This window comes from Ammospiza nelsoni, chromosome 15, assembly GCF_027579445.1.
Source record: "Ammospiza nelsoni isolate bAmmNel1 chromosome 15, bAmmNel1.pri, whole genome shotgun sequence".
In the NCBI taxonomy this organism is placed as follows: domain Eukaryota; kingdom Metazoa; phylum Chordata; class Aves; order Passeriformes; family Passerellidae; genus Ammospiza; species Ammospiza nelsoni.
Window position 1 is genome coordinate 11,683,172 of NC_080647.1, and position 19,857 is coordinate 11,703,028.

The following is a 19,857-nucleotide window of genomic DNA, read 5'->3' on the forward strand; positions in this document are numbered from 1 at the left end:
TCTTATATTCTAGCTGTAAGCTTTGTTCTGATGACTGGGGAATTGGATGTAGGGCAAACAACTGGCAATGCTGTTAACAGCAGAATCACAAAAGGAAATCTGTTATGTGATTGCTTTTTCTTCCACAGCTTCTGGATGTACTTGCAGGCACCAACCTACCTGCTCAACGTGCCAAAAGCTAGGAAAAGTCATTGAAATGAGTCCACCAAAAAAAAAATTCCCTTCACTGTAATCTTTAGCACTGCTGGGTACAGCAGTGGGCTCACAGTGTCAACCAGGAGAGCATTTACATTCTCAGAGCAGAAGACAAATCCAGATTAAAACAACTTGAGCTACAGTTCTTGTCAGCCTAAAATTAATACTGGCTGGTTGCAAGGGTCCCATCTTTCCCAGACCACATGGGAAGATCCTATCCCTTAAGCCAGCTCTGGCATTTAGCATGCTGAAAGACTCAGCAAAAAAGTCTTAAAACTCAGCAAAAAAATGACCTAACAAAAAGCAGCAGAGTATCTGCTGCTGACTTATGAAGCAGAAACAGCACAGCCAGCATGATCAATGCAAGGAGTTCAAGGGAGGGTGTGGGGCACATGTATGAGGATGTTTTGTTTGCCCTGGACATGGAGTCTCATTCAAAGGCTGCATTTAACCCACATTACCTCCCCAAACCAGCAAACTTTAGTCAGAGCATTAATTATGCCTGCAGTAGTCCTGGTATGCGAGTGAAGTCAGATTGGGAAACTGCACTCCAGTTCTATAATGTCATTCCAGGGGCTTGCAGGACACAAACACACTGTATGAGATAGTCAGCTATTCAACACTAACATGACTAAAGAAAAATAAAATTCTGAAAGACTCAGAATTAATCTCAAAGACACTACAATGTTTTCACAACAAAGCTTAAACACTTCTTTCTAAAATTAAATACTCTCTCAAACACTGCATGAGATGGAAATAGTCTCTCATATCTATGTAGAGAAACCTTCCGTGAAATCCCTTCAAATGTCAAAGCTGAATTTTAAAAATCATCCTATCAGACTGAAAACTCTGGAAAACAACCAGAGTGCATTTTAATTTTGATGCATCAAAATCTGTGTGTTCATGTTTTGGTTTTGTTCACTAGGCATTTTTTGAAAGCAGAAAGCTAATGACATCTTCAAACTAACCTTGAAAATGACATTTCTAAAGCTAACACAAAATACAACTACACTGCACACCAGCAAAGTATATATAGAGACTTTCAAAATTAGTACTTAGAGTTCTCTGAAAATACTTTATCCTACAACTATGGCACAAAAATATGTGTAGTGTTTAATTGAATATAAATTTTCTAGTTTTGTTAAAAACAGGTATTTGGTATACTACCAAAAAGCCCCAAACCAACTCACCACCTATGAGCAGATCCCATAAAACAATGAATGATTCAATCAGGAATTAGCTAAAATAAAACAGCTGCAGACCAAATCACTGATCTAAAGATGAGTATTATTTTGTTGTTATTAAATCTGTATATTGGCTAATCAATGGAGTTTCTAAAGGTCAAACCACTGAAGATTTATCTTTACTCCAAAAAACCTAAACATTCAACCACCCTACTGCCTATTTCTTTTTTTTGAACCAACACAGGTAAGAGTAGATAGCTTTTAAAGGTTTATGAAAAACACTATAAATCCCTTGAAAACACAGAGGTCCAAATTGTTCCTTTTTGGACTTCTCACTGCAATGATTCAAGGTGTCAGATCTCCAATTTTCACCTCTTCTAAGGCAAAATAATTCCACTATTGTGGCACCTTGCTCCCTGACCTCAGGCTGCAACCTCAGATCTGGCACCAATTTTTCTTTCAGTAACCTGGGAAAGGTGGGTCTACACTGGGATCAGCAAGGTTTACTGAAAACTAAAGCATGGATTTACACATTGGACTTTGCTCAGACACAGCCACTGCACAGCATCCACCTCACGAGGAGCACTCGGCTCTGTGCCAGAGCACACATGAGGTGGTGCCATGTTCCCCCTCATGGTGTGAAGCCAGACTCCCTCTGATCATCATTTCCAGTTTTAGCTCCACAGAGGCTGCCTCTCCCTCAACTGCATCCAAGCCTAAAACACAGGTAGCAGTGGGCATACTTCAGCTGATGGGGGAAACTTAAACTGAATGAGAAGGAACAGCAGGATGATCATATAAAACCACTGATAAACAGCCATGTTACCAGCTCCAGAAGCAATGATCACCTACTACATCACTTTATTGTTGTCTTGGTTTAAAAAAAAAAAGCCACACAAACAACCCACCAAATTGCAGCTTTGCTTTAAAAGTCCTTCACATATCACAGTTTCAAGTCCTTCAACTTGAAGTCTTCTGACATTTCAATGTAAATATGGAGGCCACAACTTTCCCTGACACCTCAGGGTGAGCCTGTCTGTTCAGTTCCCTGTTATTCCCTTGCACAGAAACTGCTCCTACACTGCTCCATTTCTTTGTTGCCATGAAATGGTGTGCAAATAAAAATCCATTTTATTACGTGGCTGAAGTCAAGCAGTAAAGTCTCCAGTATAACTACTCCAAAAAATATTACTGCTTAATATATACTTTGTTTGCCATTTGAATCCTTTCCTTGAGTTTTATTTTGGCAACCATTTTTATTAAGAGCAAAAGATACTGTGTTCAGAAAACCAATACCCCATTCCCTGTTCAACACGAACAATAGCAGAGTTATAGTTCAGTTCCAATTTAGTGAAAAATTATTTATACACATAACATTCTCCAAATTCATTACCTCCACAGAGCCCTGTTATTGACCAATGTTTGCTTCTATTCATCTCCACCTCAAGAAAGTCATAAATCTTACCCAAAACAAATGCAGGCTGGAAAGAAAGGTAGAAGTTTCTCTGTCAAAGCAAAGCAATTTATTAGAGAACAACCCCCACTAAGTAAGTTAGTAATGGTGCTAGACCCAACCAGGTTACAGAGCACCAACTTGGGCATCTCTGAACCCAGCGAAACAAGTAGTCTGCTCAAAAACAAGTTCTATCAGAAGCTGCCTAAAGACAGATCACCTAGCAGTCCTCAGAGATTAAATAAACTTTGTCTATCATCACTATTCTCCAAAATCAATCTTTCTTATACAAGAAAAGCCACAGTTTAAAACTGTGACTTATCCCCATATACAGATACAGAACTCAATGGTGACAGCATAACTTCATGTCAGGAGTATCAGTGGATCATTACTAACTACCATGGCTGCACACGAGGACATAAACAACTTGGCAACGATTGCCAGAGTAAATTAAAATAAACAAAAGAGGAATTTTCAGGCAAGTAATAAAGACAATAAGATAATATTGAGAAGACCAGCTTTGTCATGTTATCCTAACGTGAGACTTTCAATGGCAAAATTACTGTCTTCCTTCTTGAAAATTTCATCACCAAAAGATTTCTCAATCTAGAACATATTACCAAAGCAGAAACAGCCAAGGACCAGGATTAATGCCATCTATCCATCCCCCTCCATGGGGACCCATGAGAAGGTAAAATGCCACACTGATGCCTAAAGCCCAAGTCCACTCCAATGAACTCAGAAGGACCTTTTAAACTATCAAATCTAGTAAGCTTACTAGTGAAGGCAATGTGACATATATCTTATCATAAAGTAATCAAGATCTATCTAAAGTATTTGGATTGCTTCCCTCCTGTAATCCTATTACTGGTTACAAGAATGCCACATTACTCCAGAAAGTGGAAATCTTACACACTAAATCCAAAATAAATTCACAGTCTTTTAATAACCTTTTGTTCTTCTAACAGTACTGGCATTTGGTTTAAAGAGTTAATTTGTGTCCCTTTGTCTTTATCTTCCTATACACACATACATATGCACTCACAAAGACATATATATATATATATACACATATATATGTACAGAGCAGTATGTACACACACAAATACATACAGACCTCCTGTCAATCAAATTTTGTACCTTTTAGTCATTGTTCTGATCCTCTAAAGTAGCCCAGCCCTTCTCATCTTCCTTTGAAAGCTCATTTCACACTTTCAAGCACTCTGGCTGCCCTGCTTTGCAAACACAAGATGTCTTTCTCCTGAGAGCAGCAGAACCATAAACTTTTACAAGTAAGCTCTCAGCCACTCCCTTTAAAATTAGTACTGTATTTAGTACTTTTCTATTCTTACTTATAATTACTCTTTAAAATAGCCACTTGCCTTTTATATATGTATCTATAGCATAATGAAAGCTAAGCAATCTGACAGTCAACTGGTAATACCAGAAAACTATTAAGGAGAGAAAAAAAACTCCTAACTTACAGAAGCAGTTTTTATGTACTCCTGAAGTACATGGCATTGTTCTAAAAAATACTGATTTTCATTCAATTTCTAACAGTATAGCCCCTGAAGTAATTCAACCATTCCTGCAAAACATTCTCATCTTCCTTCCAACTTCATCTCCATAAAACTTCATTTATAATCTACTCATTGCTAGTTGGGTGGGTGGGGTGTTAGGGAGAGCTACTGGTGAAAGACATCACTTCTGGCTCCCAATGTCCCAAACTACTAGTTCCTGAAGACTAGAAAAATATTTAGGGAAGTATCATTATACAGTCACTGCTTGTACTTCCTTGCCACCCTACCTTTTCTTTCTGCTCATCTCCACTTCCAAAACTCAGTAAAATCAAGAGATCTTGTCTCTCTACGCAACCATAACTCAGTGGCTCCAGCAGGGCAGGGAATGTGTAACCATACCTTCCTTCTTCACAGCTCCAAAATGTCCATAAACAATGGTGTTCACACAACTTGAACAGAACACAAGATGCAGCATGATTTTCAGAAGGTCTTGTCTTCAGCTTGCATTAGCAGACTTAAAACTGTCTGAACTATTCTCAGGCAAAGGACTCACTGAACAGTACCCTAAACTATGAAGGAGGATACTGTGACTATGAGAACCCTAAATGAAAAAAACTATCCTGAAAAAAAATCATTGCAAATTCTGTGGCTTATTTGAGAAGCAGGAATAGCCTTTAAAGGAGTCAAGCTAACATGAATACAACTGTGATTCATTTTAGATATAGTACATTACGGTTTAAAAAAAGGAAAAGAAGGAAAAAAAGGGAAAAAAAAATGTGCATGCCTCCAAGTTGCCAATTTAGGCAAAAATATCCTGAGCTGAGTCTGGAGTGCTTCTTGGCAGGATAATCCAGTCAAGGGTAAGAACAACTGCAATAACAGCCAATTTCTCTCTATACTAACTTGACAAAGAAAAGTAGGCTGAGGTGCCTTATTTTTTACATTAAGAACTCAAGGTAGAATGATTGAAGACCTCATTCAGGTTTGTCCGCCATAATCACAAGGCCAGGAACAAAACACAACCCTTCCAAACACCACTGCAGTGATTCATCCTTAAGTCCCACTTGCCTGCTCTAATAACTTGGATATAGAGAAGTTGGACAGAACCTGCAAAGCCCCAGAAACACTCAGAGGTCCAACAGCCAGTCAGTATTTTTATGTAAGTTTTTCTCTTTTTTTGACTTATCCAATCACTTGAAAACAAGAAGAGGTCTTACCAGTGGAACCATCTGAACATTACTGATCCCTCTGCAATGGCCTGTTCCAAGAAATTTCTGGCATCTCCAACCCTCTAAAATATAGTGCCAAGATGTCAGAGACCACTCTGAACTGGCCTAGTTTTCCCCTCCAGAGCAATTTCCATTAAACATTATACATAAAATGACAACGAAGAAAGTGTATAATGTTTCTGTTGTCTAACTATTGGATGTATATCTGTCATCCATACATTTATATGACCACTGGTCAGAGAAAGAGTAATTAATATCTCACATTGTAGCAGCAGTGTGTTTGTCATGTTCCTCTATCTTCATCTACCCTGTCTAGCTTAACTGTTTCAGCTCAGAACAACCTCTTGCTGCTGAGCATCTCAACACATTTAAAAAAGAAAGCATACTTAAATTAACAAGATGGAAAAAGGGTAGTAGGTAGTCTTTGAGTAGGTTATTCCAAGACATTTACATTACATATGTGAAGGAACTTAACACCTTGGAATCATGCAAAAGGAAAAAAAGGGGAAAAAAAAAGAAGCAGCTGGCACCAAACAACCTGAAGCAGGGATTTCATATTCTCCCAAAAAGAGGTCCTGCTGGAAGCTACTTTTTGCAGTGGTCAAATCTTCTACCTTAAAAGCTCAAGCTGTCCAAGCACAGCAAACTGCAATAATTCAACCCTGAGGTGAAAAGACACCACAGTGGTTAAACGTACACAGGAATACTTGTTTCACTTCAACCTTTTTCCTGTGAATTAAGAAAAAGGTAATTTATGTTCCACTTATCCTTCTTTATAACACTTCATTTTTAATGCTTGGGTTTATCCAGTGTTCCTTCCCAATGAATAGCCCCAATCATATACTGTCTCAAATTTAATTTCTGTCTTTTAGACGAATTCAGGTACTATGGTGGGAAATATTCCATGCGAGATTTCTGCTGCCTGCCTCTTCTCTACCTGTTTATTTTTCAATTTTAGTTGAGCTGAATCAGAGCCAGAACCCTACTCCTATTTCTTAATGAAGAGTGAGCCTTATTACTACAACTTTGCATTCTATCAGCATCTTAATTAGGGATCAATTTTAATACTACATTAGCATTTGGTTCTTCAGAGTTTGGATCACTGCTTATAACACTGTACCAAAAGAACTTGCCTTCTACTGCTTGGCAGGCAGTTTTTAATTTGTGCAGTTGCTTGCTGGAGTTTTGCTCCCCCAATGCTTAGTAGATGCTTCAAGCGCAGTTAGTCACCTCCCTCCAGGCACTGCAGCACTCTTTGAAGAGGCTTCTTTCCTCACTGCACCTTGTCTGTGGGTTTTTCAACCATGGGCTCAGCCCCCAGCATTCTCTCTGCAGAAACACTACTTAAGATAAGATTGGTGCAGCACTTTCTTTGCCTACTTAATGTGGTAGTCAAATAAAGTACTGAAGACTGGAAAAATATGTTTTTTCTTCCTCCTAAAGGTCCTTACAAGGGACCTCTGCTTAGCACACCATCTTTCTCAAAAGTCAATCCTTCAGCAAGTTTATTTATACAGAAAAGAACAGCCTTGTAAACTTGCCATTCCTTGTAAGCTGAAGTTACCCTTGTGCTCACTTACTGAGTAAGGAAAATAGTGTGGCACCCAATCCTTATATTCTTACAGTCACCTAGAAAAAGAGGCTGGAAGCAAACAGATTTACACAGGCCCACACTGCTGTCCACCAGTGAGAATCACATGCTTTATTCTACCTTAATAACACAGCTAAAACTCATGAATTCTTGAGCTTCACCCATACAACTCTTATCTCTGTACAAAGCACCACATGGAAAACAGGGAAAGTGTTTTAACTTTCAGAAAAGACAAAGCAGAAGCATTACCAATGCTAAAGATAAAAACTTATGACAAGGATCCTTCTCTTCCTCTCTCTTCTGTCTCAAACACGGCCCCCAAGTACCAGCCAGTAAATAAAGCAGCCTCCCAGATGCCAGAACCCATGGTTGCCAACAAAGCCTGGAGAGGAGACATCTCTGGTGGCAGAGGGACAAAAGATAAATTACAGGAATATGTCTATGGCACATATATTACAACAACTTTGCCAAAGGTGCCACAGATTTCAAGCTAATGGAAAGAAAAGCATAAAGTGAGATTTTATATACCATTAAGGATTGTGAGAACTCCATCTTTGTAACACAAAAGTGCTCTGGGAAGACATACAGATCTTGATATGGCTGCTGTCCCAGCGACCTTGCTACAACTCCATGGAGCTGTTCTGCATTCCAATAGATGTCATTCTCATGAAATTAGCACTTTAATAACCCTGGCTGCAAGTACTTAGTGTGGCAAAGCAATATCCATGTACTCACAACAAGCACTGCCTTCCAGGAAGTTATCAAAGCCCAGTCAGACTACAAAAACTTCAGGCATATCCTGGAAGTCATGGACAGAGAGGTGCAGTCTGTTAGGGGACCACACAAAGGAAAAAATAAAAGATCTCAGCAAATATGTTTCTGACCAATGGAACAGGAAGGTGTGCCTTCAGAAATGAAGCTCTTTACATTGATTGCTTCAGCCAACACCCCAGTCATGAAAATGAAGGGCTTTTTAGAAGGTCATACAAGTAGTCCAGGAAAGATGCTGACTTGTTTATAGGGCTGGACTGATAAACTGCTCAGCTTTTGGTCAGTCAGCATACACCACAGTACTATCACACAGTGAGAAATGCAGCACTAGGACCAGCTCAACAGCCATATTCCATTTGAGAGCCACTGCACTCCCAGCATGCTTTGTTATCCAGGACATGTTTCTGAGAATTTGTCAATTAACCACAGAAGAACTGCCCCATCTTGTTATTTAAATGCAAACTTTGCAATGCTAAGCTAAGTACCAATCTTAATAACCCACTCCTTAGGATCATAAACATCATAAAAAAAGTCAAGCATTTTCATAATGCTTTGCTAATGAGGGTCAGGGCCTGACTAGACTTGTTTTGGCCTCCAGCCTAGCAACAGTTTCTGTATTGGCCAAACTCTGGTGAGTCTACCATTATTTTCAATAATCTGCATACTTCCTGCCTTCCATGGAGACTCTTGCCACAAACTACCAGTATATGAAATATATCAAACAACTAGCACTTCTATTTCTGAAGACAATAATTTGATGCTATAGAAAACCTGCACTTAACTGTAAACAGTTACTTAATGCAAAAATAGATAGCTTAACATACTGAGCTTGCTCCATTAATTATGGCATGAGTTTTGAGAGAACAAAAAACTAAAGACTACATTTCATTCATTAACTGGTCACAGTCTAGATCTGTAAACTAAGCAAAATGAGCTAGCCCAGGGTTCCTAACTTTTATTTTCTGGTTATCTCTTAACTGTCAGCAACCAAAAAGTGCCAACATTAAATTTCTCTTAGTTTACCATTCAGTGCTAGATAACATTACTATTATATTTAACTCACAACTGAAGAGAAGGCAGAACTGCATATTCTTTCAGCAGCTCCAAATAAAATACCTGCATTCCTAAATCATTAACGTTTCAACAATTTCTAGCAAAAAAATACTTAAGTTAGATGTGTAAAGTAAACAATCTAGACACAAAAATACACTTTCCTGACAGTCAGAGAGTTTAAATGTCAAAAACAACGTTAATATTTGAATTTCCATGAAAATCTTTAGCAGGAACACAAAGCACTGAATTGAATAAAGAAAATATTACAAACAATATGAATGTAACTAAAGCAAAGGAGGCAATAAAAATGAAAGACCAGACTGATGGCACAAGGAGAGGTTGTTCCTAACTCCTCTTCACCCTACAAGGAGTATGAGAACAATTAGCAGAACTAGTACTGCAGAGAATCAGAGCACTTAGAATGACTTTGTGGTGACTGCTTTTAGCTAAAGAAACAAAACCAGGGTCTATCCTTAAGACTGCCAATGATTTGATTTCCTGTATTAATAGAAACTACCTCATGTGCATTTAAGGACAGCTTACTAAAGTGACCTTATGAAGGAAAACGTCTTTAAACTACAGATAACCTAATTTGGAGTTTATCATAGCATTATTTTCCCAGTTCTCCAATCATATCAGAGGATGAACCTACTGGCAAAGGCAACTTCTTTTTGAAGCCATGCAACCCTATCCCGCCTGCCCCTCTGCTGCACCAAGATGCATTCACCAGATCTGCTTTCAAATATGCTGGGAATTCCCTGCTGAGCACTGCCAATGCCAGCCAAAATACACATTCTCTACTGTACTATATTTTCAAAGCATATACCACAAAATGCCACTCAGAAAGAACTTCTACTTCATGTTCCAACATTTAACCTTCAACAGTAAAGACCAATACACCCTATTAATTCAGAAGAAAATACTGAACCTTATACAAATCCACATGACATGCATATGAAAACCAGAATGAAGTCAGAGAGACACACAGATGTGAAAGAACACTTCCCTGTGTGTTTCCTTGTTGATCTTTGGCCATGACCAAACAATCATTATAGCTGTTGTGTAATATTGGAATGTAACAATAAATATAAATTATTACTGAGTCTGCCACAAAACAGTGTAAGTTTCCACTGCCATACAACCAAGTCCTGCAGAGAAACAACAAAATTTCATATTCCTGGCATCAAGAGCAGTAATGACAATAGGTAGAGATCAGCTCTGTGTAGGGATTACAGAGAAATAACACTGCTGGGTTTTTTAAGACGACATGAAATTCTAAGTTTCCAGATAAAGTTTCAAAAAAAAGCTTGTAAAGAAGCATATACCAAAGCAAGCAAGGAGTTAAATGCAAGGTTCCAACATTACAGTAAGTTGTAGAGACTAAAGCTGGAGGTCAGGCTGCAGCCAAGAAACAAGAAATTGAGAAAAGCATGAAATCCTATCAACTGCAACTATGTGTGCATATGTACACACCTACAGACAAGTCCCATCTCTCTTCAATGCCTTACTAGAAAGCACTGGACAGCAAATACTGCAAGAAAATCAGCTTTGGGGCTGTACTGGAAGATGTTGAGCTATTTCAATCTAAATTACCAGCCATTCTCCACCATTACCAACACTTTACCAAGACACAGCAACTAAGGAGAAGTCCTGAATTCCAGTAACTCTGGAACTGTCTCTTTACCACAAGGTTAAGTTGTACTCATTTTGAGTAGAATCACAGCTTAAAGTCTTTGAGTGAGGAAACTAATGGGTACAAGACTAGCTAACTCTGTATTTCTAAACTGTATTGAATGGAAATGTTTCCAAACTTCAGTAACAAAATATTAAGGCAGTGTAGTAGTGCTACCCCATACCCTTTCAGATTATGTAATTTAACAAATCTTAAGACTTGAAAACACAATGAAATACTAAAATCAGGCACATCAACATGGCTGCACCTCTGTCCTGTAGCCAGACAGCTGCTGCAAAATACCACAAGACATCAATGAAGAAAGGAACAGATAAATTTCTGAGCTAAGTCTTCAGCTCAAAATTGGCTATCACCTGGACAATATTTTAATCCAGAGGTCATCAATCACAGAAGATGGTCAAACCATTGAGATTATTCCTAGCAAAGAGTGTGGTAGCCAGCAACACCTCCTCGTGCACACAGGGCTGTCAGCTTCCCCAAAGCCTCAGAACCACCACAGGTACAGAGCTCAGCTACAGGAACCACCCACTGCCTCCAGCACAGACCTCTGAGAGATGAGGAAGATGTGAGCCATCTTCATTGGGGCGTTTGAATACAATTTCCAAAGAGCTCTCCAGACAGGTGGGAAGCAGGGCACAGGCCCCAACTCTCACTCCAGGTGCAAACTTGTGTTCTTGGTTACCAAGTACCAGATGTCAGGGGCAGAACAAATGACTCCCCTTACATATTGTGTCAAGTACAGGTAGGCACCACTAAAATAATCCTGCTCACTAGCCAAAACCTTCAAGAAGAGACTACAAAAAGCAAACAACTGACAAAAAAGTTAACCTGATGGACTGCCAGACAATGTCTTCTCCACAAAGATGCTGATATTAAAATTAAGTAGGCAAGATGAAGAGCTTGAAGGAGACACTGTGCAGGACAAAAACCCAGAAAGATTATTTCTGTGTGCCAAGGGAAATCATTACAGGCACCAGAGATGTGAGATTCTAAGAAAAAAGTCCTCCTCACTCCCCACAGCACAGCTTCAACTGAACTCCTCTTCACACACTTACCCTCCCTCTCTTGTCACAACCTTCTTGCACTTCCACTCAAACATTTTCCTACTAGAAGGAAAACAGCAGTGAGCAGTAGTGTAAACCTTGAGCCCCTTCACACTGGTAGACACTTCCTTTCCACTTTCACAACAGAAGGCAGGACATGGTATTGTTTCCACTAATCATGATGGCCCATCTTGTGTATTGCACAAGATCAAACCAGAAAAGCAAAAGGGATAGAAGTTACTTGTCAGAAAGGTAAAACAGGCTGCTCAGTTTTCATTCTCCATAAATGAGTGGGTTAAAATGCTTTTACAATTCTTCCTGCATTCCCTTACAATTCATTTCTATGGACAAGTTCGGTGTTCTGTAGTTTTACTCATGAAACTGAGTCTCAAAATCAGCGTCTAAACAACATTTTGTCCTAGAGACAATTTTGTCTGGGTCAGCAATTTTCAAATTTTGTATCAGTGTTCACACAGCCAGGGTAATTTCTACATGCCTTCTGAACCTGTAGTGTGAGAGCCATCACATTGGTGGAAGCAAGGCACAGGCCCTGCAGGACACATCCTGTGAAGAAGGGCAAGGGTGGCTTAGAGTGCAATCAAAAGTGAAGTGAAATAAAGGTATGAGAAAGTTCTTCAATTAAGAGAGACAGAATAAAATGTTAACAGATCCATGGAGGCTACAAGAGGAGAGGAAGTTTTGGCTGAAAGAACTTGCTCAGGCTATTCTCAACAAAACACTGCTGGAGATATTCAATGTCTTCCAGCTATCTTCTTTTAACTCCATGAGTCACCACCCCCTCCAACCCAACACCTCCCCAGCAATACCCTCCACACCCTATTCTCTGTGCTTTAGGAACTCCAGAGATAGGAAAATGCCAACTGTTTCATCCATGTATGGGCTGCCCTGGAGTTCAAAACCCACACCCTTTCAAAACAAGCTTTTCAACTCATTCCTACTGCCTTGAATTTCCTGCCCTGATGCTGTCCTCATCTTGGCATCAGAAAAAATCCAGAGGTGTCACAAGCAGGTTTTGTTCTAAAGACAACATGCCAGAACCCCTTGCCCAAGTGATTCAGCCACCTGCTTTTCTTTGATCATGCCCAGTTTCATTGTTCAAAGACCTGCAAGGAATACGAGTCATGTTTGTGTGAGGATACCTGCTCACAGGTCTTTCATCCTCCCTGTAATTAACATCACTTTAAAAAATAACTCTATCATTTACATACAAATCCTTATTTTAGGCCACTGCTCTTCGACCACATATTTCAGTCCATAGACAAAACCTCCAAATGAACTTGAGGCAGAAAGCTGCAATACCCATTCACTGAAAAACACCAGCTCTCATTCAGGATTTTCTTGCTGTGCAGGATGGAGCCCAGCTTCAAAGCCAACATCTAATCTGTGTGAGTTACCCAGTTATCACTAAGACTGCCTGCAAATCTTGTGAATGCTAGAAATCATGCTGCCTCTGAACACTTAGCAAGAGCAATTTATTCACCAACCTATAATTTTACGTGTAATACTGAACAACTTTTTCAAACTTGCATCCCCAACTGCACAAACGTAATCAGCTCACAAGGCTGCTGAAAGCAGCAGTTCTGCCATCTGTCTGCTTATTCCCACCTCACAATTGTGCAGGCACAAATGTTTGTGAAGCCATGCAATGATCCAGAGAGAACCAAACTCTGTAACCAACTGGGGAAAAATATAAAATTATTCTTAGATCATTTCCTGATCTATATAACCATGCATGCTGGCACAAGCGTGGGAATAATCAGAAATTACAGTACTAATTTTAATGACAGTGCCACTTTCTGAAGTCAAAAATTTCAGAAGTTGATGCAACAACTTTTCACCAGGTCTAGCAACTAAATCTGAAGAACACATGAATTTCAGAAAAATTCAAATAATTTTACTTAGTTTGCAATTGTGTTGTCGTTAAAGTAAGAAGCAGGGGGAAAAAATTAAATTGATTTACTGCTTACTAAGAGGAATCAAAGTGCTTACTGGAAAACATTTTAGTGCTGAAATCTTCACGCCTGCCTCAGTTTCCTCCAGTAATAAAACAGACAGCAGAACTAATCTGTTCAAGAAATCATTCTACAACACAGATAAAACACCGTAACACCAATGTAATATTGTTACAGAGACGGACAAAATTCAACTCTCTTACAGCAATGAAAAAGTGAAACAGCACAAAGCTGATGTTGCAACCTATAGTGGTCTGGGATGGAGAACAGACACAGGACAATGCACAGCAAAATGGCTACTGAGAGCAGCAGATGCTGAACAGTTGGTATCTACAAAAGGACAGACATGGATTTGCAAAAGACCTGGGTAAAGAAACTCACAGTGGAGTCTCCCTGCCCTCCTTTCATTATTGGTACTCTGATGAAATCACATAGGAGTTATGAAGAGCATATGGGGAAGACTTGCTGGGGTGGCAGGTTAAGTAGGAATCCACAGAGCTGGGTTGTCATGACAGCAGCTGAAAGTATGCAAGAGATGTATAGATCCTGGGTGTTAGAACAGCAAGGACTACAAATAAGATTATCAATACATTTTTAAACACCAAGAAGCATACACTACATCTCATTAATGAAACACAGATTGCACAATAACTGTTTGCACTGGTGAAGGTGCACGAGGGTCCAGGACATACACAGAAAATCTGTACTCATTAAAGACTGAGAAAGCACAGGTTCTCACAAACTTGTCATGCTATACATAATAGGAAAAAAGTGACATGCACTCTGGTGGACCAACACCATCGAGTCTCAGCTGGAGCTTGGAAATTCACCACATGAGCTCCGTTCCATTTAAAAGCAAAGTAAAACAGCAGAAACTCAATTTCAACAACCCCTTACGTTAACTCTGCAATCAAACGGACTTGGATCATGCAGCAACTCGGTAACTCATCCCGGCTGAGAGGAAGGAACTTCCTGTCAGAGAGAAGTGTCTGAGCTTATCTGCAGCAGCATGCCCGGCTCCCCAGCACAGGCAGGCTGCAGGTGCTGACATGCTGGGCAAGACAGTCCTGGCAGGTCACTTCTGAAAGCAGTGTGGCACAGGGTTCAAGACAAACACTGAACAAGAGTGGCCAGGGATGGGAATAAAACAGGCCCTTGTTGGACACTCTTGCAAGGAAGCTTGGGAGGCAGAGGGAGGATGGGAGTAACAGGTGTTTATGTGATCTGTTCAAAACTCTGGGAATTTGATGTGGTGGATTACTCGGGATGTCTAACACTGGGTGATCTTCACGAGTCATTACAAAGCAAGGACTCTGAACGGTATGAGACCAAAGTAGCGTTACAAGTGCCTGGCACGGGGAATGTACAGGTACACCAGTGTTCACAAATCCAGGACTCGCACACAGGGCTGTTACACTGGGTACTCACCATCCAGCACTGGTGAAGGAGAGGCCCGCCCTCATGCCGAACACACGGACAGCGAGAGGCTGCCTAGTGGAGGGGTCCCAGTAAGGACAACTGGTGAAACTGAGCGAGGAGGGAGCTACTCGGGGGCTGCTGAACACAGCCCACGAGCGGGGAGAGGGCACTGCCCACGGAGCCTGCCACAAAGGCGGCCGCTCGGAGCAGGGCGCTGCTAGAGGTGTGAGGGATCACAGGGGAGATGTCACCAGCGAGCCCCGGGAGCGACGGGCCGAGAGGGGCCGGGGAGGAGTCACGGAGCTGGCGGGCAGCGCGGCGCTCCCCGGGGCGAGCTCCCGGGGAGCGGGGGCGCCCGCGGGCCGGGCCCGGGGACAGGCGTGGGGCCAGGCGAGGACAGCGGCCGGGCGGCGGCAGCGGGGAAGGTGCCGGGCGGGAGGCGGGAGCCGGCGGGGAGGGAGTGAGGGAGGGCGCCCGGCCGGGGGGGAGCCGGGCGGGACGGGCGCGCACGAGGCGCCCACGCGGGCGGTCGCGCCGATACTCACTATGGGTCGTTGGTGAAGCGGGGGCTCCGCGGGGGCTGGTATCCGTACAGGTGACAGTAAAGCACATCGAAGCAGAAGCAGCACATCTCGGCCGACACCACCATCTTCCTGCAGCCGGGCCCGCCGGAGCCGGGGGAGGCGAGCAGCGAGGAGGCCGGCGGGGAGAGGCCGGCGGGGCCCCCGCCGCAGCTGGGCGGCAGCGGCGGGGACAGGGCGCAGCCGGCGGCGCCCCCCGCCAGCCCCCCGATGCCGTTCAGGCGGGGGCCCCCCGGCGGGGGCAGCGCCCCCGGCTCGCCCCCCGCCGCCGCCGCCCCGCCGCAGTGGGAGCCGCCGCCGCCGCCACCCGGGCCGCCCGAGCCCGAGGGAGGGGAGCTGGAGAGTTTCTGCTTCTTCACCCCGCAGCAACCCGCCGCCATCTTGGAGCCGTCTCCCCCCACGCAGCGCTTCCGACCCATGGCGGGGGGGCCGGCCGGCCGGCCGGGGGACGTGCGGCGGCCCGCTCCGCCTCCTGCCGCGCCCGCTTCGCCTGCACGGGGAGGGGGCGGGAGAGGGGAGGATGAATGAGGAGCGGGAGGGAGTGGAGGATCGGCGGGGAGGGGGGGAGGAAGAAGAGACAGAGAGAGCTGCGTTAGAGCGACCCGGTGAGCGGCCCCGGCGGCCAGGGCCGGGCCTGAGGGGGCAGCGCGGCCCGCAGGTGTGGCGGCCTTTCCCCTCCCCTCCACACGCCAAGCCGCCCCTCTCGCCTTCCCCCCGCGCTTTATCTCCTCCTTCTGCCAGGGAAGTGGAGCAACTCCACCTCGCGTGCTAAAAAAAAAAAGAAATAAAAAAATAAAATAAACCCACAAACCCGAGCTCTGCAGGCGCCGCACGGCAGGAGCAAAGCCCTTGAGATGGTTAAAAACACCCCGCTAAATAATTCAAGTGACCTGAAATGCCTTTCTCTGGGGAAGAGAAGGGGAGGGCTGTGTTGGAGCCGACAGGCTGGGAGCCTGGAGAGAGTGCTTGGATGCCGCTATTAAGCATGCAATCGTGATGGCTAAAAGCCACGAGCTTTATATGTATATATATATATATAAAATATATCTTTTTTTAATTACAGCTTTGGCAATTCCCAACCAGTAAATAGCAGCTCGGAGCATAGGCCCGCAGCTGCAGAGCCAGCAGCCATGACCCGGTGAGACCACGGCGCTGGGTGCGGGCAGCCCGGCAGGGACCTCTAGGGAAGGGAAGTCCAGAGGAAAAAGGATGTGAGTTCTGCTGTTCTCCAGAAACCAAAAATTAAGCTTATTAAGGAGAGGAAATGTGTTTTATATTACTGTTTTACATTAGCCTCACATGTAGATATCTCTGAATGGAGAGACTTGCAAGCAGCCACAAAGTACTTCAAAATCTCTAAGTATATTTAGAAAATAACACCTCACCCGTCAGTGTTATGCAGCCATCTCTGGCATGGGATGTAACAGCTGTTTAACATAGACTAGCAACACTACAGTATCAAGGAAGACAAGGGGGTGAGGACTGCCACACAGAGTTAAAATAATATCACAAGTTTACAGAGACAGCCGTTACAGAAGCTGAAATGAAATATATAGAAAGATTTCAGTTTCAAACTACTTGGAGACTCAGTTTTACATTTCTTGATGGAAATGGTTTCTCCAGCATCCTCATATTAATTTTCACAGCATCCTTAATTATGTTTCTGAAATCACTAGATCTCCTATACTAATGGGTTAAAAGGCTCTTTGGAGGTTTCTGTCCAAATACTGGGTAAACTCCTCTTGCTTTGACTGTGATTCATAGCCTGAAGTAAAACAGCTGCAGGGAATAATAGCAAACAGAAAGGAGAATTAGATGGTGTGAAGCAGTCTTTTCCATTTTTAAATGTAATGTTTATGTTTGGAGCTGGCGAATACTTGAGAAGGGAACCCAATTACCTTCCCAAACAATGTTGAAGTTTCTTTCAAAACAAAGACAGTGTTTTCTACTGAGGGATTCATTTGTTTAAAATCAGTTAGTAGTGACACCTTCTGTTGCTTTTGGGAAAATAGTTTCTCCAGGTATTGAATTCTGTCTTTTTTCTCTTTTTTTTTAACATCCTATATTATTTAACACCAATATTTATAAAAATATTCAGTAATTGCAAAAGCTTACAATTCAGACAGATTAATTGTTCACTCCACTGGAACAGATATTTGGAAGATTCATTGTATCAGAGGCTCAGAGCTAGGACTGATATCCTTATGCAATATCAAGACGGCTGATAATAAATAGTGATAACTTTTTGATAACATATTATATTGCAAATGGTCCCTGAATGAAAGGGTAAACTAAGTATATTACTTAATCATTAGAAAAACCTTCCTTTTTCCACTTCTGCTGATGTTCTCTGCTGTACTTGCCTATAGTTGTGCTCTTATTTTACCTCAGTGCATGTAATGCATACCAACTGTCTAGGTAAAGACAACAACAAATATACAAACACAGCTGTGGAAACTAGTGGAATCAGGAAGACAGAATTCTGTTATCAGATATCTTGAAGTAGAGAGAACTGCAGCCTCACAAAGTGTTCTTCATAGCTCAATGGAAATTTTCCATTTCTATTTGAAGGAGCATTTATTCTTGGGATAATATGGCTTTAGTTAATAGCAGCATGTGTTTCATTGGTCCTTTGCTTCAGTAAAGTATCAGACTTTAACATTTCTTACTACAAGAAACCCTGAATGTACTTCTATGCTCTGCTAACTTTAGCAGATTCTTTCCTGTTGGTTGATGACAGTGCTGTGCCTCATGGATTCAAGTGTCCCAAGTGAACTCTGGATGAAAAACAAACTCTTTAGCAGTACCAACAGAAGCAGAATGGTTGTGCAATTAGGTCAATGCAATTTAGGAGTGATGTAGCTCTCCTTTATGACTGCAGCTGTTTAGTGCTATTGCTCACCTCATTCTAAAGCTGCAGTGATTTCAGAAAAGTCACTTGTTACAAGTAGCAGATTAAAATTAATGTTTTAATTTAAAAGCACAGCTTATTATTCTTGAAAATAGCTGTAAGGCTGTAAGTTATTATAGTAAACACAGAATTATTTGCAGAAATATGTTTCTCAGTGATCTGATGCTGCTCTGAAGGATTGCCCTTCTTAAACAAAATAATCAGAATTATAAGTATCTGGGGGAAATGATATCCTGACAGACACAATGTAATTGCCTTTGAATCCGAGGTAAAATTTGCACCGACTGTAGTAGAAGTCAGATTGTTGTTAAGTGGGCCAAAAGATCATCTATGTTTCCCCATTATGTTTCCTACAATCTAATTAGAAGACAATTCAACCAGAACAAGGAAACAATGAGCCAAAATTTGGCTCCATCTGTAAGCAGGAGTGATATAATCCTTGCCTTATTAGTATCAATTCTTTTAATAGGCTCTGGAACAGGTGAGGGATTTAAAAGGGTACTTAAAATAGCACATTTAGGCTGTTTGGCTCCATGTGCACTTCTGCAGGAGTAGTAATTGTTGGTTTAAGCAGTTCTACCTCAGCTAATTGTTCTCTTTCCTGCCCCACCCATTCTGATGTGTTCATGCAGCTGTTTGTGCAGATGTGAGGCAGAAGATCAAGTATAAAACCACTCTTTTCCATCAATTATTTTTCAGCCAAATCAGTTCTCCAGTCTGGTTTATCAGAGGGCTGCACAAAAATCTGTGTTGATCTCTTGGAGTGGCTACACAAAATTGAGAATTAATGGCTTTGGGCAGCTGAAGCAGTGCTGGTGAAAAATTAGAAGATGCAGCCTAAAGCAGCATTTCACATATTTATGGGGAAACTGTCAGAAATCACAGAAATACTTGAATTTTAAATAATAGGTAAAGAAAACCAGTCGAGGAAAGATAAAGGCCCTTGAATGGGAAGGAAATTCATTTATGCTTGGGACTGTAGAAAAGTCAGAGCTAAACAATGAAGGAAAGGGAAATAGAAAGTCCTCTTTTCAAAATATAGAATATTCCACTTTCTGAGAACTGAGGGAAATATTATACTACAAATAATTCTGTAAAAAATAATCCCTTCGAAAATTGAACTATATAAACAGCTAGCAGGTCTATGGAGTTGTTAGTTACTATTCTAGAGAAAAGGCTGTACATACATCTTCCAAAATTAAATCTTATCTATCTTCCCATCCTAATGAGCTTTTTTTTTG

At 41.9% G+C, this 19,857-nt stretch overlaps 1 protein-coding gene across 2 annotated transcripts in view; it reads right to left on the bottom strand.

Moving 5' to 3' along the window:
* The window catches only part of AMMECR1 (AMMECR nuclear protein 1), a 96,992-nt gene that overhangs the window by 56,113 nt on the left and 21,022 nt on the right, over positions 1-19,857 (bottom strand). For both annotated transcript variants that reach the window (XM_059482740.1, XM_059482741.1), the window contains exon 2: positions 15,670-16,195. In XM_059482740.1, coding sequence (XP_059338723.1) covers positions 15,670-16,195 — 526 coding nt within the window. The remainder of the gene's footprint in view (positions 1-15,669; positions 16,196-19,857) is intronic.